Below are 25,144 nucleotides of genomic sequence, written 5' to 3'. Positions count from 1 at the left end.
TTTAGACATTAATAGAAAAGGGAGGTAGAGAAGCCTGGAGTTATAGTTCACTGATTTCACTTTTCTGATCATGTCCAACTTTGACCAACAGTCAAACTTTCTGATTATAAATTGGCAGCACTAAGTTCCCTCTCATCAGAAGGAGGGGAGCCAGCGCCATGGCTCACATTTATAGTCCCAGCTACTTGGGAGGCTGAGGCGGGAGGATCACTTGACCCCAGGAGTTTGAGGCTGCAGTGAGCTGTGACTGTACCACTGCGTTCCAGTGGTACAGAGTGAGACCCTGTCTCAAAAAACAAAACAAAACAAAAAAAGCAGAGAGAGAGGAACGTGGCCTGTAAGCCTCTCTCCCTCACCCACCTCACATTCTTCTAGCTTTTTCATACCTTATTATTATTATTTTTTGAGACAAAGTCTTGCTCTGTCACCCAGGCTGGAATGCAGTGGTGCCATCTCAGCTCACTGCAACCTCCGCCTACCGGGTTCAATCAATTCTCCTGCCTCAGCCTCCTGAGTAGCTGGGACTACAGGCATATGCCACCACACCTGGCTAATTTTTCTATTTTTGGTAGATACAAGGTTTTGCCATGTTGGCCAGGCTGGTCTTGAACTCCTGATCTCAGGTGATCCGCCTGCCTTGGCCTCCCAAAAAGGTGGGTTTACAGACGTGGGCCACCACACCTGGCCCTTTTCTTTTTTTTTTTTTTTTTTGAGACGGAGTCTTGCTCTGTCGCCCAGGCTGGAGTGCAGTGGTGCAATCTCAGCTCACTGCAACCTCCATCTCCTAGGTTCAAGCAACTCTCCTACCTCAGCCTCCCGAGTAGCTGGGATTACAGGTGCCTGCCACTGTGCCCAGCTAATTTTTGTATTTTTAGTAGAGACAGGGTTTTACCACGTTGGCCAGGATGGTCGCAAACTCCTGACCTCAGGTGATCTGCCCACCTCGGCCTCCCAAAGTGCTGGGATTACAGGTGTGAGCCACCACACCTGGTTGCCTGGCCTTTTTCATACATATTCTAAAACATCTCCTTGGTTGCAGTGAGCTGACATCACGCCACTATACTCCGGCCTGGGTGACAGAGTAAGACTCCATCTCAAAAAATAATAATAAAAATAAAGATAAATAAAACATCCCCTTTATAATGCCTGAACATTTTCCTTTTCACTTGAGACAGTCTCTCACTCTGGCACCCAGATTGGAGTGCAGTGGCACAATCATGGCTCACTGCAGTCTCAGCCTCCTGGGTTCAAGCGATCATCCCACCTCAGCCTCCTAAGTAGCTACAGGTGTGTGCCACTATGCCCAGCTAATTTTTTTTTATTTTAAATTTTTTGTAGAAACAAGTTCTCACTATGTTACCCAGCCTAGTCTCAAATTCCTGGCTTCAAGCAATCTTTTTACGCTGGCCTCCCGAAGTGCTGGGATTATAGGCATGAGCCACCACCCTGGCCTGAATATTTTATTTTTAAACAGTAAGAGCCTTTCCATGGAGAGTTAAGTGAAGAACTATTTAAAGCATTCACATCTGATCAGTTGGCTAATTCAGAATGATTTCCTACCACCTAGCATTTTGAGAATGAGCTGTGAACTGGGCTATTTTTGAACATGGAGAAATTTGGGAGGGTACTTAGGAGGCAAAAGAGATAAGATCCTAGGAAAGAGACAGAAAGAGGGAAGTGGAATCAAAAGAAGTAGGAAAGATGAATTTCACTTTGAAATATTGTTTCTAGACTGGCCTCACTTTGAAGTCAACTGCTATGGCTCTTGCACAGCATATCCTGAGTCTTTCTCTAATTGTAGTGGAATCAGCATATCCTGATTCTTGCCCTGGTTGTAGTGACTGAGGAATAAACTAGCAAAAGTTGGAAATAAACCACTACCAGATCTGTTATGACTGGTCATGCACAATAGAAGAGCTGGGCTCAACGTATCTCTAAGCGTTCAACAAAGGTATCCTGAAGTAATAATATGTTCCAGTTGCTTTAGAAGCTACTCAAATGAAACAGACACAGACTTTGGCTTTAAGGAATGTATAGTCTAATAAGAAGATGGAGATGCACTTCAATCCCAACACAAGAGAAGTGCTAAGTAGCTTGAATAGGGAGGTTCAGAAAAATTGTCCTGCAAGTCCAGAGGTAGATGTGATTATTTCTAGCTGGGAGTTTTAGAAAAAGTTCAGTGGAATAAGTAGCTTATAAAATAGGCCTGGAAGGAGAAGTAGGATGTAGGCACTGGCCCATGAGGAAGAAGGGGGAAAGGAGAACACCATTTTGGGAGGATAAAATAGCTGGGGGGAAAAGGCAGCACAGATGGTTAATGCATAGGGAACAGCCAAACAATCAAGCTTGGCCAAAAAAAAGCTTCTCTTCCTTCATTTAGTATACCTTCTATTACACAGTTTTGAGCAATATCGACAATAATGCTTAAGGAGTTTTTATCAGAAGAAACCACTGTTAATGTAAAAGTAATCCAACATTGTAAACCGCAATATATAAATTCAGTAAGTCTTTGTTAATCCCTTATAAAAGTATACTTGTAATGATTACATGTTATCTGCACCTGTGGGTTTCCTAAAACTATTTCTGCCAAAGAATCCTATGGGTTTCCAATTAAATATTATAATTCCAGTTTCCATTTTTATAAATGTATTTTATTTCATGACTTATAGTCAATAGCTCTGTGATACTTTTACTTCCTAATTCCCATTCATTCAAGTACCCATCAATTCCAGTATCATTCTCTTCAAAATTATTGCCTACCTCCAATTTTACTTATTTGGCCCTCCTACTAAAAATTTTTTTGGCTGAATTATCTATCTCTAATCATACTTCTATAAGTAGTAGAGGTTCCCAAGTAAATCTTTGGCATAAAACTATACCAAATTCAGCCCACCTGTAATCACCCACACTGTTATGTCAAAGTAGTCCATTCCCAAAGTTACAACATCTCTACTTACTGTCAGGGAGCTGAACTTCTCTATACCGAACCAGCTGACTTGGAAGGAGAGGTTTGGTATGAGCATGTTCAATAAGGGTGTCTTCGACCATCTGCATAATTCCTAATGCAGCCTGTGGAAAAAGATATGTCCCAGTATATTACAAAAACATAAACATATCTTGTTTGTGAAATAAACTAGCTTTGTTTATCATAAAAGTGGATTTTTAAATCTTAAATACATTTGATCCTATTCAAATGGATAAAAACTGAGTTTGTCGGTATGGTCATTTTGCAATACAGTCAATGTGGTAGTGGTGAAAGAAACAGACACCCATACAATCATCAACACTGATGCTGATGCTGGAAAAAAGGCACTGCCAAAGACGGTCCCAAGTGAAATGATCCTGACTACAGACACCTGGGGTCACAAAAAAGCAAGGGAGGCAAACATAGGCTTTATTGTAGGTAAAATGACCTTGGTAAGAATCTTGCTTCTGCCACTTATTAGCATCTGACCTTGGGCATATTGTTCTGGAGCGGAGATAGAACCAAGGGATCTTTTTTTTTTTTTTTGAGACAGGGTTTCGTTCTGTCACCCAGGCTGGAGTGCAGTGGCACAATCATGACTCACTGCAGTCTCAACCTCTAGGCTCAAGAGATCCTCCTGCCTCAGCCTCTTGAGTGGCTAGGACTACAGGCATGCGCTACCACACCTGGCTAGTTTTCAATTTTTTGTAGAGTTATGTTGCCCAGGCTGCTCTCGAACTCTTGGGTTCAAGCAATCCTCCTGCCTCAGCCTCCAAAGTACTGAGATGACAGGCGTGAGCCACTGCACCAGGCCGAGACTGAGGGATCTTGAGACAAGACTGCCACGAAAATTTTGTAGTGCTTTCCATGTGCTAAGTACTTATCATGTACTATTTAATCCTTACCACACATGATGTAGGTGCTTCTATAACTCTAATTTTACAGAGAAGAAAACAGATAAGCACAGAGTTAAGACATTTTCAAAAGATTACAGATCTGGTATATAGCAGAGCCAGGATTTGAATCCAGGCTGTCTGATTCTACAGCATGTGCTCTTATCTACTATACAATTATGCCACCCTATACAGAGTAGGGATAATTACTCCCATTTCCTCCTATGATTGCACAAGGTAGGAAACAGCAGAAGAGGCAGCCATGGAAGTAGGTCCTCAGTTAATCACCATCATTCTACTTTCCCTGTGCTCTCCACCTTCCTCCACAGAGCAAGAGGGTTGAGTAAACTCTAATGTGTTTCTTATCACACCATGCTGGTTAATAATCTTGAGAAAGACTAGAGGGAAAAAATATCTTGCAACGATCCACAAAAGACTGCTAAAACCTCAACCACCCACCTGCTTTGTTATGTTTCCATGGAGAAGGGCTTCAATGTGCAGCCGTGAGAGGAGCTGAGGTATGAAGGCCTTAAGGCGAGGAAGGGTTACATCTGCAAAGGTGTAAGAAGACATAGTGAGTGCTACCTATGAGGGTTTTTTTTTTTTTTTTTTAAATTTGAGATAATTTGAGACTTACCAAAGATATGCAAAAATAGTACAGAGAGTTACTACTATAAACACTTCACTTAGTTTTCCCTAATGTTAACATCTTTCAGAACCATCAAAACTAAGAAATTAACATTGGTATATACTATTAACTAAAGTACAGACTTTATTTAGATTTTTCCCATTTTTGTCTTTTTTTTTTTATTCCAGGATTTGATCCACAACCCTCCGCTACATTTAGCTGTCATATGTCTTTAGTTCTCTCTAATCTCTGACAGTTTCTCAGTCTTTCCATATATTTCATGACCTTAAGACTTTTGAAGAGTACTGTTCAGTTATTTTATAGAAGTCCCTCATTTGGGTTTATCTAGTGTTTTCTTATGATTAGATTTCATGTCTGTATTACTATAAAGAATACCACAAAGGTAATGCACCTTTCTCACTGCATCCTATCAGAGGACTCATGAAGTTGATATGTTGTAGTACTTAGTGATGTTAACACTAATCACTTGGTTAAGGTGGTGTCTGCCACATGTCCTTACTATAAATGTATTATTTTATTCTTTTGTTTATAATTTAATAACTCATATATGCTCTATATGCAATTTGGAAAAGCCCACTTGCCCATTTACACCTATTTTTCCTATTGTAATTACTAAATATTTATTTTGGGAAAAATAAATGAGATTATACAAATATTTTTTCTTTAAACTTGACCCACTAATTTTAGCATCCATTAGTGGTTACTGCCTGTAGCAATTATTACTATGGAGTTCTAATGGCAATTTTTCTACTTCCCTCATTCTTTTTATATATATTGATTTAATCCTTCTGTAAAGAAGAGCTGTCCCTTCTCCATTAGGACACCATAGTAATAATTGCTACATGCAAGATCTACCAATGGATGCTAAAATCAGTGACAGACATTTAAGGAGAAACACGGGAATGGAAATAACAAGTGCTTACCACAGATCAGGAATTTTACAGATGTTATCTTTCACACTATAAAGTAGATACTATTATCCCCACTTTAAAGATAGGAAAATTAAGAAAATTTAAGTTTGTTGTTCAAAGTCATTAAGCTAGCAAACTGCAGAGCTGGGATTTGATCCTTGGTCAGTTCCAAAGTGGATGTTCATTCTACTCCACTGTACTGCCTTAGAAGTCCTCTTCACTAGGCTCCCTCAGCACTCTGCAGCTTTCCATCACAATACTTAGCCCCTTGTCTCTCTCCATTAAAATGATCTACTCATATTTACGCTTCACCACCAGACTGGAGGTCCTTCATCAAAGAAACCCCATCTAATTGATCATTTAAAATTATTATTTATTTATTTTTGAGACAGAATCTTGCTCTGTCACCCAGGCTGAAGTGCAGTGGTGCAACCTCTGCCTCCTGGGTTCAAGCGATTATCCTGCCTTAGCCTCTTGAGTAGCTGGGACTACAGGCATGCACTACCATGCCTGGCTAATTTTTGTATTTTTTTGTAGAGATGGGGTTTTGCCATGTTTAATTGATTATTTGTTAATCTCAACACCTGGAGTCTTGGGCTGGGTACAGGGCAGGCAGTCAGTAAATGCTGCTGGACCACACTGAACCCCGAAGTTCTTGCTACCCTGGCACCTGGATAGCTGAATGATTTAGAGTCACTGGAGAGGCAGCCTCTCACACTGAGTTGTTTCCAAATTAGCCATTCTGCCATTTTGGATTATTGTAGGATTATATATATCAAAATGGAATAATTATTTACTTGAGCAGAAAAATTTAAACCAAAAAAGTACTTTATAAAATCTTCATAAAATCCATTTAGAAAGCCTTCATATCCCTCTGAGATACTATAGAGCTTATTCTGCTTAAAATTAACATGCCATCTGACCTAGATTCTAACGAAGGGTGAAAAAAACCCTCAAACCTTTGCTTTTTGATCATTATAAAAGTAGTCTTCATTTTGGAAAACATTTAAAATTAATTGTGTGGTATTTTTTTAAAGGTATAATTCTTGCTATTAATTGCATATGACCATAATCATTTTGCAAAGAAAAGTATATTAATTGTCCCGATAAAAAATGCACCTGTTCTAGTTAATGATTTTCATAATCTAGCCTCCCATCCAATGCCTGAGGCAACCAACAAAATAATGACTTTCAGTACTTTGCTCGATTTGTGTCACTGAAGACATCAAAAGCATAGTGTTACATAAGTATAAGAACTTGTCATAAAAGGTTATTAAAACATTCAACAGAATTCTTTTTTTTTTTTTTTTTTTTGAGATGGAGTCTCTCTCTGTTGCCAGGCTAGAGTGCAGTGGATGATCTCGGCTCACTGCGACCTCTGCCTCCTGGGTTCAAGCAATTCTCCCATCTCAGCCTCCCAAGTAGCTGGGACTATAGGCGCGTGCCACCACACCCAGCTAATTTTTGTATTTTTAGTAGAGACAGGGTTTCACCATGCTGGCCAGAATGGTCTCGATCTCTTGACCTTGTGATCCACCCGCCTCGGCCTCCCAAAGCTGCTGAGATTAGAGGCATGAGCCACCACGCCCAGCCCAGAATTCTTTTTATTGTATTTTAACGCTTATGGCTGAGCACACAGGAAGAGAGATTAATTGGTGAGGTAATGTTGAGAAGTAAAAAATCTAAAACAATAATAAAGGGTGATACCAATCTACATTTTTTCCCAATAAAGAAATCCTGAAAGTAATTTCTTTGCATTCAATAGGCATTCATTAGATACACACTGAGGGCATAATATTATACTAGATACTAAGTGAAGGAGTATGGAAGGAAGGTATAATCACTGCTCTCAAGGAATTTCAGATTTTCAAGCCAAACTCCTGAAAATTAGACTTAAGATTCTAGAAAAAAAACAACAAAAGATGACTCTTTAGGCTTTATACATTTTCCAATTTTTAACTGAACTGATCTAAGGATGCTAAAGCAGGAAAAAAAAAAAAAGCCTGAACATTGTGTGTTAAGACTTTGAAGTTCAGATTTTTCTTTTCTTAAAACTTCAATATTGGCCGGTTGCGGTGGCTCACGCCTCTAATCTCAGCACTTTGGGAGGCCAAGGCGAGTGGATCACCTGAGGTCAGGAGTTCAAGACCAGCCTGGCCAACATGGTGAAACCCTGTCCCTACTAAAAATACAAAAAATTTGCAGGGCATGGTGGTGTATGCCTATAATCCCAGCTACTTGGGAGGCTGAGGCAGGAGAATAGCTTGAACCCAGGAGGTGGAGGTTGTGATGAACTGAGATTGCACCACTGCACTCCAGCCTGGGCAACAGAGCAGACTCTGTCTTCAAAAAAAAACCAACCAAACAAAAAACCTTCATTATTAACAAGGTTAGTACTTGGGTCAGAGCATTTACTCTGGAGAAAAAAAAATTTTTTTTTTTTTGGAGGTAGAGACAGAGTCTTGCTCTGTCATCCAAGCTGGAGTGCAGTGGCATAATCATGGCTCACTGTAGTCTCAACTTCCCGGGCATAAGCAATCCTCTCACCACAGCCTCTTGAGTAAGTGGGACCACAGGTGTATGCCACCACATCCAGCTAATATTTTTATTATTTTTTGTAGAGACAGAGTCTCACTATATTGCCCAAGCTGGTCTCAAACTCCACCTTCCAAAAGTACTAGTATTACAGGTATGTGCCACCATACCCAGCCTGTCTGCAGAAATCTAAAAATAGTCGTAATTAACTGGTATAGGTCCAGATTAAAAACAGTAAATGTGGCTAACCTGCCTGAATGCAAAAACCACTTCAAAGCCACCATTTTTTTTCTATTTTATTTTAAATTGAGAAATAATAACTGTAGATATTCATAGAGTATATAATAATGTTATTATATATACATATAACATATAGTGATCACATCAGGGTATTAAGCATATCCATCATCTCAAGTTTATTTATCATTTGTTTGGGTTGGGAATGTTCAATATCTTTCTTCTACCTATTTAAAAGTATATGTTACTGTTAATTATAGCCATCCTGCCCACCACTGTTTTTATAAAACATAGGCACAGCCAGTTTTAATAGAACTACAAGTTATTTAAAAGTATAAACAGTCAATATCAGAATAAACCAAAATGAATTTAGGAAAAAAATGAAGAAAGCATTAAGCTTTAAGTAGAAAGTCTCACCATCCAGAGCTTCTTTTAACTCATCTTTAGTCCAGGCCACTTCAGTCATCAGCAAGCGCAGGTAGTACATGGCATGCTGGTGAGGCTGTTCAGCCCGGAAATTGTTAAGAGATCGCATATACTAGTGAAGGAGACATGCTTTCATTAATTTTATAAATCTTTTAAAAATCATTCCAAAAGTCCAGTTATAATCAAATTTCAATTCTCTATAAACTATGTGTTACTAGGATATTTTCTTCTTTCCCCTTTCTGAAGTTATACAATTAAGAATGGGGTTTATTCCTCTCCGATCCTTACATAAAAGTGCATGCTTTTTCATTTGTTCAGCATCTGACACGGACTATAAGTGCTTCACTATGGGATATCTTTCGTCCCTCAGAAAGTTATCCCTAGTTTTCAGGGATGTCTTTTGGAATCTTTAGGTTCTACGCTATAAAGCCATCCCCAAAGTCTCCATAAGCAAGCAACACAAATAAGTAGCCATATAAAATATGGGATCTTTATTTGAAAACTGATGGTAGTTTCTTCTGGTATACAAGAAAAGGTCACAGTTTAGCTTCAGAAGGAGCTGTTCATCCCGTACTTCCATTACTGGGCCAAATATGAATTGAATTTAAGTGGAAGATATGTCAAACCCAAATAGTGTGCTCTATTGTGACAAGGTCTTGTGGGAAAGCAGACCTCAGTCTGATGAATTGTGTGTTCTTCTGAACTGGAGGTTGGGATCGAACATTCAAGGAGGCCCTGACAGCCACTAAGTACTTCTCTTTGAAATTTTGAGCTGCGACTCTGAATTGCAGTGAGCTCTTGGCACCCACAGAGAAGAGGCCAGGTGTCCACAAGAGTCAACTAGGCTTTCTTTCTGGATGGAGTATCAGATTTTGCAAAGACAAGGTGAGGTGACTGCAACAGGGTTATGAATGCTTCTTTTCCTCCTTGCTTCTTTTATAAAAACTATTATGAAAACTTTTTATAACATAGCAATATTATCTTATGAATAAAAAAACAGGGTTCAGAAAACTTACTGCTTCTTTGATAATTTCAAATCTTTTTTCATCAATCTCAAAGGTAGCCATTTTCTCAATAATCTTCTTAAGTAAAATTGGCTGCTTGTCATTGTAACCTTTCACAGAAAGCTACAGAAAGAATTCAGGGTATTAAAAGTCTAAAAATATCACAAAACAACTTCCAAATAAACAACTTGACTTGATTTTTAAACATGTAGAAAATTCAAAAACAGACATATAAAAAATGAAACATTCACTTTAATGTCTCATAAATATATAAATATAGTGTAACAGGAAGATAACATTAACCATCTTTTTTTTTTTTGAGATAGAGTTTCGTTCTTGTTGCCCAGGCTGGAATGCAACGGCACGATTTCGGTTCACTGCAACCTCAGCCTCCCAGGTTCAAGCAATTCTCCTGTATCAGCCTACGGAATAGCTGGGATTACAGATGTGCACCACCAGGCCCGGCTAATATTTTGTATTTTTAGTAGAGATGGGGTTTCACCATGTTAGTCAGGCTGGTTTTGAACTCCTGACCTCAGGTGATCTACCCGCCTCGGCCTTCCAAAGTGCTGGGATTACAGGTGTGAGCCACCATGCCCAGGCTTAACCATCTTTTTAAAAAAATTTATTTATTTATTTATTCATTCATTCGAGACAGGGTCTTGCTGGGGTACCCAGGCTAGACTCCAATTCTTGAGCTCAAGTGATCCTCCTGCTTCAGTCTCCCAAGTAGCTGGAACTATATGTGAGCCAAAGTACCTGGCCATTAGCAATCTCTATACCCAAAAGCATAATTTTACTTTTCTGAAACAAAATCAACAGTAAGTAAACTCACCTAACATCGAACTCTGGTGGCATATACTACATCATCAAAATTCAAGTTCTCATTATAAAACTAATTGTAGAATGTGGCTAAGTTTTTTCTTCAAAAAGAGTATCTAACGAATGGCAGGCTTAAGGTTTTTTTTTTTTTTTTTTTTTGAGACGGAGTCTCGCTCTGTCGCCCAGGCTGGAGTGCAGTGGCCGGATCTCAGCTCACTGCAAGCTCCACCTCCCGGGTTTGCGCCATTCTCCTGCCTCAGCCTCCCGAGTAGCTGGGACTACAGGCGCCCGCCACCTTGCCCGGCTAGTTTTTTGTATTTTTTTTAGTAGAGACGGGGTTTCACCGTGTTAGCCAGGATGGTCTTGATCTCCTGACCTCGTGATCCGCCCGTCTCGGCCTCCCAAAGTGCTGGGATTATAGGCTTGAGCCACCGCGCCCGGCCAAGGTTTTTACAGGTGAGGTAAGAAGATAAAAATCACAGGACATAGTGGCATGTACATGTCGTCCCAGCTACTTGGAAAGCTGAGACGGAACGATTGCTTGAGCCCAAGAGTTTAAGACCAACCTGGGCAACATAGTGAGACTCCTGACCTCAGGTGATCCACCTGCCTCAGCCTCCCAAAGTGCTAGGATTACAGGCACGAGCCACGGTGCCACGGAGGATCCACAATTCTAACCACTTGCTTATTTGATAAGTTCTGTTGCTGTTCCAAAAGCTAATGGCAAAACAAATGTGTAAGAAGGATACACTGTATGTATCATCAGAATCTTGGCTTAGCACATTTTTTGTTTTTTGAGACAGGGTCTGACTCTGCCACCCAGGCTGGAGTGCAGTGGTACAATCTCGGCTGACTGCAACTTCTGCTCCATGAACTCAAGCGATCCTCCCACCTCAGCCTCCAGAGTAGCTGGACTACAGGCATGCACCACCACTTCTGGCTAATTTTCCTGTGTTTTTTGTAGAGACAGGGTCTTACCGTGTTGCCTAGGAGGTTGGTCTTGAACTCCTAGCTCAAAGCAATCTGACTGCCTTGGCCTCCCAAAGTGCTGGGATTATAGGTGTGAGCCACCGTGCCCAGCCAACTCAGCACAATTCACTTTGTCTCTAAATGCCTAACATTTTGAAAAGTGGGGAATGGAGAATTTCTATCACGATATTTTCACATGGTGGCACCCAAAGCAGTAGAGGATACACTGCAGCTAGAATATCATGAAAGTCTCCATGCTGTGCAGGATGATAGGCAAGAACCTCAGCAGGAGGGAAGGCCACACTGGCCATGGCGAGCACATCATGTTTCCTACTGGAGGAACTAGACTGACAATTAGCAGAAAACCCATTTTGTCATAAATAATTATGTGTTTTGATGGTAATATGCTACTAAAAATCAACAGAAAAAAGAGAAAACAGTTGATTACTTTTCTATTTGGAGCTAATTTTGATCTCTGAGCTTCAAACTTCTGTGGACTCTGAGAATGGTTAGATTAATATACATTCTTATACATTAAACAAAAGTTACCAGAGAATTTATTTATGTGAAGGAAAAAAAGTCACTGGAAAATAAATAAAATTTAAAACTCCTAAAATCTTTTGTGTAAGAATTTAAAAAGGAGTACCCCAAAATGCTCTCGTTTTCATTTTTACTAAAATATGCAATACATTTTCAAGAAAAGTGAAGATGAATGTGTGCCATAAAAGGGATGTTAACTTGGAATTGAGATATAAGCAAGCTTGAAAACACATTCCAAAGAAAGGATCTAGTTACTTCTTAGATGGATTTAATAATGCTTATTTTAAAACACACATAAAGTAGGTAATGGTGCATGCTACAAAATAAATTAAAATGTCAGGTGTATCTGAACATAGAAACTTTATACTACTATCTGCAGAAATAAAGGGAGCCTATTTATAAGTAAAATTCAATCACCACAACAACTATTGATATCTTCTACTTACAGATGTTAATATACTCAATTATATGGAAAGAACAACATGCTTTCAGGATTAATATATTAAACATCTCAGGCAGAAGAACATGCAAATAAATGTAGCACACATACATGTTCACAAGATGCACTAAACTTTATTAAATCATTCATTAGTGGAACTAACACTAATTTGAGTTCTTTGATCATCAAAAAGGTGCAAGGAAAAAAACCATCAACTTTCTTGTTTAAAAATGCAGAAGTTAATAGTTTTCCCAAGCTCAACATAATGCTTAAACAGGGTGGTGCCTTTTCTTTGGTTTTCATTTTACTTACAAGTATTGCATTCATTCCTGATGCAATGCCATAGCTCAAACCTGAGAGGCGTGCTGCATATGTATACTCTTTTAAATCATCCTTCAATAACCTGATAAACAGGTATGTCATGTTGCAATGAAGAGGATCAGCATAAATGTAGCGACTAACAAAAAGAAAAACAAAAGAAATGCTTTGATACCTCAAGCAGTGGCATGGTAATGAAGAAACATGACCGAAGAGTATGGATATGCAGCCTCATGATCTGGATTTCTAGGGAAATAGTATATGACAACCTTAGGTTTTACAAAAGAAGGAAGATTTCATTTTCCTTTGCCAAAGACCAAGATTTCAAATACAGAATGGGTAAGATCTAAACCTAAATCAGGGTCCAATTTTGTTTGAGTAGAAAAATATGACATTCTGATGAAAGACGTTTAAAAAAAAAAAGAAATCAAGGAAAATTTGCATAATATGAATGGTATGTAGTTGAACACTTAGAATAAGAGCTAACTTAAAAATTAAATGAGAAAATATGATTAGCCATAAAGATTAAAAAAAAGAAATTAAACTCATACCCTCAATCAAAAAATGCTTCCATCAAATCAATATAAAAAATGTTGATGAGTGGAAGGCTCTAAGGCGTGGGTACTTACATACATCCCATAGATGGTATTTTGGAGATCATAGCTCAAGCCTGCTAGCTCTGCTGCATATGCATACTCGTTGAGTGAATCTTTGAGGAGCTCAAGGTACAAATAGGCCATGTTACAGTGCAAGGGGTCCACATAAGCAAATGGGCTGGAAGAAAATGTTGACAGTAAAATAGCTGATTTTATTACTTCTCAATGTGATATGGCCTTTTGAGAAGGATCAAGATATTGAACACCGGTTAATATGATTTCCTGAGGATATGGTTGAATTCTTGAGGTTATTTCTTCTTATGAGGAAAAAAACAAGATGTCTGAAAAAGAAGCCTGAAATGTATGTGTATGTGTCTGTGTGTGTGTGTGTGTGTGTGTGTGTGAGCGCGCGCGTGCCCATGCGCACGCACTGCTGGTAGCGAAGAAGGAGAAGGAACTGCCTACCCCAGATGGTGTGGCAGAACTGACAAGTTAGAAATGCAGGGTATGTGAGGAGTGGGAACGGGCCAAAATGCATGGCTATGCTTAGGCTAACGGGAGGAGCACAGCCGACAGAACACATACAGTATTTGCATGTCTTCCTTCTCTCTCCAATCAAGTCACACCCTTGGTGGACAGGAGTAAAAGACTGGGAAATGTGTCTGTGGTAATTACATGAACTTAGAAAAATTGAGACCTGTGAAAATGTTAACTTATCCCTGAGTTTTCCCCAAAGCAGTAAAGCTAGAGAACTGTTAGTAAAATAATTGATAATTTCTATCATATAACAGCAGCCAAAACTAGGGAAAAAAACTAAAATAGAAAAATAGTTAAATGAGAAAGAACAAAGAAGAAAGAATTATAGAGTACAAGAACTAAACAACCACAGTGATCAACTAAACTTCATTTCCCAGATAAAAAACATAATTTTCTTCAGGTCCCCTGAGTTCGTGTGGCAGCAGAGCTGGGATTCAAATGCAAGTTAAACGACCTGCTCCTCTGACTATACAACCTTGCTTACCTTTTATCAGAAGAAAGTGAAAGTTTCACTCATTCAACAAATATGTATTATATGCTTACTACAGTGCCAGGCTCTTTTCTAGGCACTGAAGACAAAGAGTGGACAAATCAGGCAAAGTCCCTGACCTCAGAATTGATAATCTAGCTAGAGGGGACAAATAATAATAAATTTAAATTTGACATTTTAGTTGGTGACAGTGTTATGAGGTAAAATTAAGCAGGGTAAGGGGAATAAGGAATGATGGGGTGATGGCAGCAGGGAAGAAAGACTGCTGCTTTACATAAGAATAGCCAGTCAAGGCCACTCTTATCATGTGACATCTGGACCCAGACCTGAAGGAGGCGAGTGAGTGAGCCCTGGGGATATCTAAGGGGTGGAGTGGAGAACTTCCCAGGCTGAAGAAATAGCTAGTGCTAAAGGCCTGAGGCAGGTGCCTGCTTGGTTTGTTTGGCAGCAAATTAAAAGTTTCACTCTATTTGTATCACAGTAAATATAACTAATGTACTGAAAACAAAGCCAACATTTTGTTTTTTAATGTTGAGTCAAGGTCTCACTGTGTTGTCCAGGCTGGTCTTGAACTCCTAGGTTCAAGTGATCTTCCTGCCTTGGCTTCCCAAAATGTTAGGATTACAGGTGTGAGCTATTGCACCCAGCCGAAAGCCAATAATTTTATCAAAGCTGATAAAAAAGCAAAAACAGGGATAAAATTTGTAGTCACTTAGAGAATTAAAATCAAAGACAAAGTTCTACAGCTATCCAAATATTCTCCAACTGGAAAATTTGAATAAATGATCTGCCATTAAATTTTTTAAAGTATCATACATGATGACAGATTTCCTTCTTTGGGCAAATAGCAGCTCAAAAACTTAAGGCACAATTCACAAAAACAAAATCATCAAAACAAAAGAGAGGCTATGACAGAGGTCGGCCCCACAGGTAACTATGCACCTTTCTCAGATGGAAGTGAAAAGCCAGAAAGTTTGGGGTTTCAAAGCACTATGGCTCAGGCTCAGAAAATAATTCCAAGGAGTGTCCTAAAATGATGTATCCAGCCTGGCGAGGTGGCATGCGCCTGTAGTCCCAGCTACTCAGGAGCCTGAGATGGGAGGATCACTCGAGCCCAAGAGTTTGAGGCTGCAGTAACTGCACTCCAGCCCCGGGTGACAGAGTAAGACTCTATCTCCTTAAAAAAAAGAACGAAAACAGCTGTATCCACAGCAGCTGTGCTGGTGAAGTGGAGAAGACACTAAACTAACTTTTAAAAGATAATAGGATTCAACTGGGATACCTAAATTCTGGTTCATGTGTTAATTTAAAAAATACATTATTTTGTAACCAGATACTATATGCTTAAATATGGATCACAGGGTTTTAAAAACCATAGCTAACTACACATAATATAATCTTATTTCTGAAAAGATGAAAAGGATATAGACACACACATGAAAATTTCAATTAAAATGTGCAAGAAACAGAACAGTAGTTACCTCTAGGAAGACAGACCAGAGGCTGGGATTTGTGTGGGAGGCAGACATTTTCAATTGTAGGAAATGTGCTAGGCAGTTTAGAGAACACAAAAATGTAAAATGGTCTCTCAAAGGGTATTCTAAAGAAATTCTTCATCACAAAGGCCAAATGGGAAAGTGGTGACAAGCTGCTTACAGTGTTAAAAATATCACTCTCAAATATCAAAAAATAAAAAGCAGCTTTGTAATGCCCTTTACCAATAATAAGCCACAACCTGACAGCCCATGTTTGGTGTAAACAATAAAAAAACTCTGAGCAGTTTCAGATAATCTCTCATGCTATAAAACCACAATATTTATAATCATTATAATCTCAACATATTTGTTGATGGAAAATCAGATTCTTTTCCCTTTTTCCAAAGCATTTAAACCATATCTACCTTTAATTTCATGTCAAGCCAACTGAATAAAAATTAATGAAAAAGCTGATTATCATATTGAACATTACTGAACAAATAAACCATGACAGGCTTATCTTATAAACCCCTGAATTTTAGAAATATAAAATTATAAAAAGTATAAACTCACAAAGTAAAATCTGAATCAGGTGATTAACACACAAATAAGTAAAGGAAGACAGAGATGAATTGAAAATGCACTGAGAAATTACTGCAATAGCATTATTCATAAATTTTACTAAACATCTTCTCCCTTTTTATTAGTAATTTTTAAGTAATCAAGCCAGAAATAGAGGAAGCTCCAGACAAAAGATGAAATAAGACTCAGGATAATTTAGTAACTAGTACCTCTTCTTCTAGACAAGTTCCAGGAATACAAAACCAAAGCAATAAAAACACCCCAAATTATTTATTCTTTCTTCAGTGAGTCTTCTGGGTAAATCTACGGCCTCCTCAGAATCCAAAACCCTGAAGGCTAAGAAGGTCGTCCTAACAATAGCTAACATAAATCATTTCAGCTAAAGGGTATACTCATTAATGGAAAAAAAAAAAAAAGAGTTAACAACTTTTTTAAAAAAAATACCTCTTAACAGCAACAGCCTCTCCTTTCTTTTTTTTTTTTTTCCTGAGACACAGTCTTGCTCTGTTGCTCAGGCTGGAGTGCAGTGATGCAATCTCGGCTGACTGCAACCTCCACCTCCTGGGTTCACACCATTCTCCTGCCTCGGCCTCCCGAGTAGCTGGGACTACAGGCGCCCGCCACCATGCCCGGCTAATTTTTTGTATTTTTAGTAGAGACGGGGTTTCACTGTGTTAGCCAGGATGGTCTCGATCTCCTGACCTCATGATCCGCCTGCCTCGGCCTCCCAAGTGCTGGGATTACAGGTGTGAGCCACTGTGCCTGGCCAGCCTCTCCTTTTCTTTATTTTTATTTATTTATTTATTTATTTCAGCCTCTCCTTTTCTAGGTGAAATAACTCTAATTCCTTTTATTTCTAGACATGGATGTTTAAGAAAAATAGATAACTTTTGGAAATGTAATTGTTGATTTTTATAAGAAGCTTTATAAGCTAGACTCATCTTACATACCTGAAAAATTCAAAGTTGAGACAAGCCTTCGGCAAAAAAAACTTATCATCTTGTTTGAACCAGAGTTTGCTCATAGCTGTATCCTGTGATGGAGAAACAGTTTGGTTAGGGAAATAGAGGTGCATTCAGCAAAAATGTTCAATCAAATCACTCTTCAAGAGGAGGAGAACAGAGGCAATAGTTAGAGTTTTGTTCTGGAGCTGCTGTCCCATGGCCCTGAAACATACTCAGAGTCAGCAGGTAGAAAGCTGGAGACAAAGACTGCAGACTCCTGTAGCACAGTGAAATCTGCCTTCTATTTCCCCTGTATTAGGGAGATGGGGGTACAGTGAAGAAAAAGACAGATCAGAGAAGCCAATACCAACTGTCCTGTCTTCATCTTTCCGGACACTGGGAGGCAGGCAGAGGCAGAAGTCCCTTGCAAGCGAATGGCAGCCAGCTTCCAGGGTGGCCCACAACAATCCTTGCCTGCTGAGATTCACAATCTTGGGTGGTCCCCTCCCACACTAGACCAGGGTTGGTCTGCCTTACTAACAAAATATGACAGAATTAATGGTATACCTCTGAGACTGCATTTATAAAAGACACCGCGGCTTGCATCCTGATCACTCACTTTCCCTCTTGGATCATTCACTTTGGGGGAAGCCTGCTGCCATGTCAAGCAACTCTACAGAGAGGTCCATGTGGTGAAAAAGGCTGGCCAACAACCACATAACTGAACTTGGAAGAGAATCCTCCAGCCCTGGTTGAACCTTCAGATGACTGAAGCCTCGGCCAACAGCTTGACTATAACCACACAACGGGCCCTGAGCCAGAACTACCCAACTAAGTCACTGCTGGATTCCTGGCCCTCCTCAGAAACTGTATATGAGGGCTGGGCGTGGTGGCTTCACTCCTGTAATCCCAACACTTTGGGATGCCAAGGTGGGCAGATCATGAGGTCAGGAGTTCGAGACCATCCTGGCCAACATGGTGAAACCCCGTCTCTACTAATAACACAAAAATGAGCAGGGTGTGGTGGCTCATGCCTGTAGTCTCAGCTATTTGGGAGGCTGAGGCAGGAGAATTGCTTGAACTGGAACTTGGGAGGCGGAGGTTGCAGTGAGCCGAGATGGTGCCACTGCACTCCAGCCTGGGTGATAGAGTGAGACTCCGTCTCAAAAAACAAAACAAAAAACAAAACAAAACAAAACAAAAAAAAGAAACTGTGTGTGAGGTAGGGTACGGCGGCTCACACCTGTAATCCCAGCACTTTGGGAGGCCGAGGCAGGCAGATTACTTGAGGACAGGAGTTTGAGACCAGCCTGGCCAACTAGCAAAACCCTGTCTCTATTAAACACACAAAAATTAGTTGGGCATGGTGGCACACGCCTATAATCCCAGTTACTTCGGAGGCTAAGGCATGAGAATTGCTTGAACCTGGGAAGCGGAGGTTGCAGTGAGCTAAGATTGTACCACTGCACTCCAGCCTGGGCAACGGAGAGAAACTCTGTCTCAAAACAAAAACAAAAACAAAAACTGTGTGAGAGACCAGGAATGATGGTTCATGCCTGTGATCCCAGAAATTTGGAAGGCTGAGGCAGGAGGATCGCTTGAGCCTAGGAGTTTGAGATCGGCCTGGGCAACATAGTGAGATCCCACCTCTACAGATATATTGAACAATTAATTAGCTGGGCATGGTGGTGTGTGCCTGTAGTCCTAGGTACACAAGAGGCTGAGGTTGGTGGATCACTTTAGCCCAGGAGGCTGAGGCTACAGTGAGCCATGACTGCACCACTTCACCACAGCCTGGGCAATGGAATGCGAGTCTTAAAAAAAAAAGAAAAAAACTGTGTGAGATAATAAATGGTGTGTGTTTTTTTTTTTTTTTTTTTGAGACGGAGTTTCGCTCTTACCCAGGTTAGAGTGCAATGGCGCAATCTCAGCTCACCACAATCTCTGCCTCCTGAGTTCAAGTGATTCTCCTGCCTCAGCCTCCTGAGTAGGTGGGATAACAGGCGTGCACCACCACACCCGGCTAATTTTTTTTTAGTAGAGATGGGGTTTCACCATTTTGGTCAGGCTGGTCTTGAACTCCTGACCTCATGATCCGCCTGCCTCGGCCTCCCAAAGTGCTGGGATTACAGGCACGAGCCACCGCACCTGGCCTAACTTAAATGTTGTGGTTTTAAGCTGCTAAGTTTTGGAATAATTTAATATGCAACCATGGATAAGCAACACGGCCAAGGATGAACAAATAAGCTACTTATCTTGCCTCTCCACTTCACTCATGCTATACTAAGAATGGCTTTAGTCACTTGAAACTACCTTGAAACTCCGGGAAGAGATATAAATGGTTTAATGTTCTTGTTAGTTTGCTCTGGGAAGGCCTATTTAAAACAAACAGCAAAAGTCAGATATGGTAGCTCACACCTATAATTCCAGCTACTTGAGAGGCTGAAGGAGGAGGATCACTTGAGGCCAGGAGTTCCAGACCAGCCCAGGCAACATAGCAAGATCTCATCTCTATAAAAAATTAAAAACAAATTAGCTGGGTGTGGTGTGCGTCTATAGTCCAGCTACTTAGGAGGCTGAGGCCAGAAGATGGTTTGAACCTAGGAGTTTGAGGCTGCAGTAAGCTATGATCCCACCACTGCACTCCAGCCTGGGCAACAGAGAGACCCTGCCTCCAAAAATAAATAAATAGATAGATAGATAAATAAATAAATAAAAACAATACATAAAAAACAGGAGGGGTAAATGAGCTTTCTCTTTGCATAAGCTAATAGAAAACTCTTTAAAATGTCATTTTTAAAGAAAAATGGGCTAGGCGCGGTGGCTCATGCCTGTAATCCCAGTACTTTGGGAGGCCGAGGCAGGTGGATCACCTGAGGTCAGGAGTTTGAGGCCAGCCTGGCTAACATGGTGAAACCCTGTCTCTACTAAAAATACAAAAGCTTAGCTGGACGTGGTGGCGGGTGCCTGTAATCCCAGCTACTCGGGAGGCTGAGGCAGGAGAATCACTTGAACTTGGGAGGCAGAAGTTACAGTGAGCAAGATTATGCCATTATACTCCAGCCTGGGCAACAAGAACAAGACTCTGTCTCAAAAAAAAAGAAAAAACAAGAAAAAACAAGAAAAAAAAAAGAAAAAAGGTTGCCTCATTAACAATCTAGTTGCTTAAGACACATTTTCATGTTCCTAAACACTGATTGTTATCTCACTGAACTCATCTAAATTCTTCCAAATGTCAGGTCATTTGAAGAAGATAAAAAGAAAGATGTGTGTGTGTGCCTATAGTCATCAGTTTACAAACAGTTTAGAAGGGAGAAGAAATATGTTTAGAAGGGAGAATGTACTGTAATAATTTGATACAATTTTTTACATACTTTACTCAAGTTCTGAAACAATGGCATGAAAAGGATAGTCTGAAAAAGAGGGGGAGGGAACCCTACTTCTCCACGGCACTTCGCACTAGTTTATTATTCCATTAATTTAATATAGTCACCATGTCATAATGAATGTTTTTAAGGGCAGGAAATCCAACAGCTACCCCTGGACTTGCTCTCTTTCAGGCTGTAGAGATCCTTTCTTATCTTTAATGTCCACGATGCAGCACAAACCTACTTCCTTATTGGGTCTTCAGCAGACATGGAAAAGAGGCACAGACCTTTCTACAGACTTATGGTTACAGCTGAGACTTACTTTTTTCTCCTATAAAGAAAGCAATTTCCTAGATTCTGCATTGTTTAGTTTGCTTGCTTTAATATTTTCAACCTTCTAATATTTCTTGTAGTTATTCTTTCTGCAGGTTTTTTGTCATCTATCAGTATGTGAGCCCCCCCAAATCAACATAGTACCAAATGTAAGAAATCATTTCTCTAGTCCCCCATGTGTTAGGTCTGTCCCCCAATTTAAAATCACTGATTCAAACATATTACCTTAATAAGAGCAGGGTATGGTGTCGCCTCTTTTTCTAACGGTAAAATCTCAAAATTCGTAGGAATAAATTCATTCTTTGTAGGAAGTTTAAATTTCCCATTCAGGTCAGCATTTTGCCATTTCTGGATGAGTAATGAAACACACAAATGCAGTAAGAGCCTGATTTAAGAGTTTAAAATAGTATCTCTGCTCAATATATGGGCAAGTATTAAGTGCACAGATGTCACACAGCATTGTTTTCCATCATATATAAAGGAGGTACTACCAAATCTATTGAGCGGTTTTCATGAAATTTGAGTCGGTCTTTCTAGTACTAGTAAAGATTTTGTGCTCATATATCTATTCTTCCTCTCCACATCTCCAAAATGACCAGCTGAGGAACAATCTGAGACTATGGAACACAGGAAAGCTGACTGGTCCATATGCAGATCATGTTTATTCTAGCTCTTTAAATAATGGAGAATAATCTGCCCAGGAATATATTCCCACAACTGCTAGACAATAGGTCATTTATATAAGAGCCATACTTTCAGCTATACTAAGTTATATCCATGTATGGCCTGAAAGCCAGGCTAAAGGGGGTGTCTTTCACTTCAGTACTTCTCTCTTTTTTTTTCTTCCGGAGACAGAGTCTTGTTCTGTTGCCCAGGTTGGAGTGCAGTGGCATGATCTCAACTCACTGCAACCTCCGCCTCCTGTGTTCAAGCGATTCTCGTGCCTCAGCCTCCCAAGTAGCTGGGACTACAGGTGTGTGCCACCACACCTGATTAATTTTTATATTTTTAGTAGAGATGGGGTTTCACCATGTTGGCCAGGCTGGTCTTGAACTCCTGGCCTAAACTGATCCACCCACTTCAGCCTCCCAAAGTGCTGGGATTACAGGTGTAAGCCACCATGCCCAGCCTCACTTCAGTACTTCTTTTTTTCTTTTACAGACAGAATCTCACTCTGTTGCCCAGGCTGGAATGCAGTGGCGTGATCTTCACTCACTGCATCCTCCAACTCCCTGGGATTACAGGTGTGCACCACCACACCCAGCTAATTTCTGTATTTTATTAGAGACAGGGTTTCACTGTATTGCCCAGGCTGGTCTCAAACTCCTGATCTCAATCTGCCCACCTCAGCCTCCTAAAGTGCTAGGATTACAGACATGAGCCACCACACTCGGCCTTCAGCACTTCTTAAGAACTGGCCCATACCTCTCCCAGATGATCATGTGAACTTTTAAGTGAACCAGTAGTTCAAGCGTAAGGTTAAGAACAAAGTTGAGGCCAGATGCAGTGGTTCACGCCTGTAATCCCAGCACTTGGGGAAGCCAAGATGTGTGGATCACGAGGTCAGGAGTTTGAGACCAGTCTGGCCAACATAGTGAAACCTCATCTTTATTAAAAATACACAAAAATCAGCCGAGTGTGGTGGTGTGCATCTGTAATCCCAGCTACTCAGGAGGCTGAGACAGGAGAATCACATGAACCTGGGAGGCAGAGGTTGCAGTGAGCCAAGATCGCGCCATTGCACTCCAGCCCGGGCAACAGTCCAAGACTCCGTCTAAAAAACAAAAAAAACACACACAGTTGAGATTTAGGTTGGGATTCACACAACCTGTAGGCTGGATCTGTTCCCTGTCCTAGTTCCAAAACCTAAGTGGGAGACATCACAGGCCACTGATTGTTGAACCTAATTTATAAGGCTTTTCTTTTTTTTTTTTTTTTTTTTGTACTTAGCTATTTAATGAGGTTCTTAAGACATTTAGAACACCAATTTGTGAGGATAAATTCCATTCGTCAGGGCAAACACAGATCGCAGGTAGCCCTGGAGCTGAGGAACAGCTTTGATTTTTGGTAGAATTTGTGAGTCCACAGCTTTCTGATCAATCTTGCGCTGCTCTGTAATCTCGTATTTCTCTTTTTCTGTGTCGAAGATCTCACCTTCCTGGTGTCTGGGCTTCCGCAGCTTCTTCTTCTTGAAGTAAGCATCAGTAAGATGTTTTGGGATTTTGACATTGCTGATATCGATTTTGGTTGAGGTGGCAATGACAAATTTCTGGTGTGTTCTTCGTAGAGGAACTCGATTGAGGACCAGAGGTCCAGTCACAAGTAACAAGCCACTAGCCAGCTGCTTCAGGAAAACCACCCTCTTGCCCCTGTGGCGTCCAGTGAGGATGATCAGAATGGTCCCGGGGGTAATGCTGGCTCGCAGTTTTCTCACGTGCTGACTGAAGGGTTTTTTGCCGTGGCTCAACAGCTTTCGAGGCACATCTTCAGTAGGATAATATCTAGGCATTTTGCGAAGTTTAACCACCCAGGTACTGCCGTTCTTGTCACCACCAACTGGTTTTGTAAGAGTTGCAAGAACTTTTTCCTTCTTTTTCTTTTCAACCTTGGATTTAGCGGCTGAGTACTTCCTCTTGTACATGGCCTTTCTGGAATACATGGCAGATCGGGAATACCTGCCAATTCCTCTGACAAGGACAGGGTTGCGGCTGCAATGGGGCTTCCCCTTCTTGAGCTTCTTAGCCTTGAGGTTACCCTTTTTCACCTTGCCACCAGCATCAGCCTTCTTGGCTTCAGGTTTCTTCTCTTTAGTATCTGGCTTCTCAACTTTTTCACCCGCCATCTTGCAAGATGGGAAAGAGAACTAAGGTCTCGGCTTCCGGTCTATCAAGGCTTTTCATCATTAAAAAAAAAAAAAAAGCAACTGGCCAGGAAAAAAAAGCAATCAGCCTGGACAACAGAGCAATGCCCTGTCTATTAAAAAACAACAACAACAACAAAAACCGATTGTCAATAATTCTGATTTCTGGATTCAGTAATTTGATCTCTAGTTGGTGTGGCACAGCCTTGCAGATTTTACGGTTCTATCTTAGCTCCTGTGTTTGTGTCTTTCCGCACTGGGCAAGTTGGCCATATTTCCTAAGTGGTATCTTAGGTTTCCAGAACAGCTGAATAGTAGGGACTAGGAAACACTTAATAAGTAATTTCACTACTGAGTTCCCAGAGAGATGTGTTCTTAAAAAATTCCCAGCCAGCCATGGTGGCTCACGCCTGTAATCCCAGCACTTTGGGAGGCTGAGGTGGGAGGATCACAAGGTCAAGAGATTGAGACCTTCCTAGCCAACATGGTAAAACCCTGTCTCTACTAAAAATACAAAAATTAGCTGGGCGTGGTGGCATGCGCCTATAGTCCCAGTATTTGGGAGGCTGAGGTAGGAGAATCGCTTGAACCCGGGAGGCGGAAGTTACAGTGAGCCGAGATTGTGCCACTGTACTACAGCCTGGTGACAGAGCAAGACTCCATCTCAAAAAAAAAAAAAAAAAAAAAAAAAGCCCATTCAGGGCAGGTTTATTCTGGTCAGAATCTGGTGAACATGGGGATTCTTTCTTGTTTTAGGACTATTTCAGACCCAGCACTAATTCATGGAAGATCAGCTTTCCTCACAGTTTAGAGAGATGGACATTTTCACACACTGGGGGGCTTCAATGATCTCCTTCTGTATTATGAATATGTCAGAGAGCTGTGAAGTATCAGTGATGATTTTCTTTCTTAAACTAATTCCTTTTTTGTATGTCATTACACAGGTACATTTTTAAAATGTCCATTACTCGAGTTTAGCTAGAATCTAGTCAGTAAAGTTTTCTGGTCTTTTCCTAGGAATAATGGAGCCAATCTCAAAGGCACATAGCCAATGAGAATCAAAAGAGAAAGAAAGAAAAAGTACTAGATAAGTAGGTAACATTCACAAGCAAAATCCTGACTACTGATGAATGGGACAAAATATTGTCTTAACATACCTGTTCTGAAAATCATAATTCCCCTATGTTGACAAAAAGAACGGTGCTATAACATGAGGCATAAAACATAGCACCTCCTGAAGTGAACATGGTA

General features: G+C 40.4%; 1 protein-coding gene and 1 pseudogene across 6 annotated transcripts in view; both read right to left on the bottom strand.

Moving 5' to 3' along the window:
* The window catches only part of IDE (insulin degrading enzyme), a 136,723-nt gene that overhangs the window by 12,436 nt on the left and 99,143 nt on the right, over window positions 1-25,144 (bottom strand). For 4 of the 5 annotated variants that reach the window (XM_017963113.3, XM_017963112.3, XM_017963109.3 and 1 more), the window contains exons 13-19: window positions 21,259-21,381; window positions 17,339-17,421; window positions 13,338-13,482; window positions 9,633-9,743; window positions 8,608-8,728; window positions 4,318-4,409; window positions 2,958-3,069 (exon numbers count right to left, since the gene is read on the bottom strand). In XM_017963113.3, coding sequence (XP_017818602.1) covers window positions 2,958-3,069; window positions 4,318-4,409; window positions 8,608-8,728; window positions 9,633-9,743; window positions 13,338-13,482; window positions 17,339-17,421; window positions 21,259-21,381 — 787 coding nt within the window. Of the gene's footprint in view, window positions 1-2,957; window positions 3,070-4,317; window positions 4,410-8,607; window positions 8,729-9,632; window positions 9,744-12,702; window positions 12,848-13,337; window positions 13,483-17,338; window positions 17,422-21,258; window positions 21,382-25,144 lie in introns of all 5 variants that reach the window. The other variant, XM_017963110.3, reaches the window with a different exon arrangement.
* Window positions 22,956-23,915, bottom strand: LOC101008298 (annotated as a pseudogene). The gene has a single exon (XR_002524374.2). The product of XR_002524374.2 is annotated as a 60S ribosomal protein L6 pseudogene (transcript).

Source organism: Papio anubis, chromosome 11 (assembly GCF_008728515.1).
Source record: "Papio anubis isolate 15944 chromosome 11, Panubis1.0, whole genome shotgun sequence".
NCBI classification, from domain to species: Eukaryota; Metazoa; Chordata; class Mammalia; order Primates; family Cercopithecidae; genus Papio; species Papio anubis.
The sequence above is the reverse complement of the archived record's forward strand: the minus strand, read 5'-3'. Positions and strand labels throughout refer to the sequence as shown.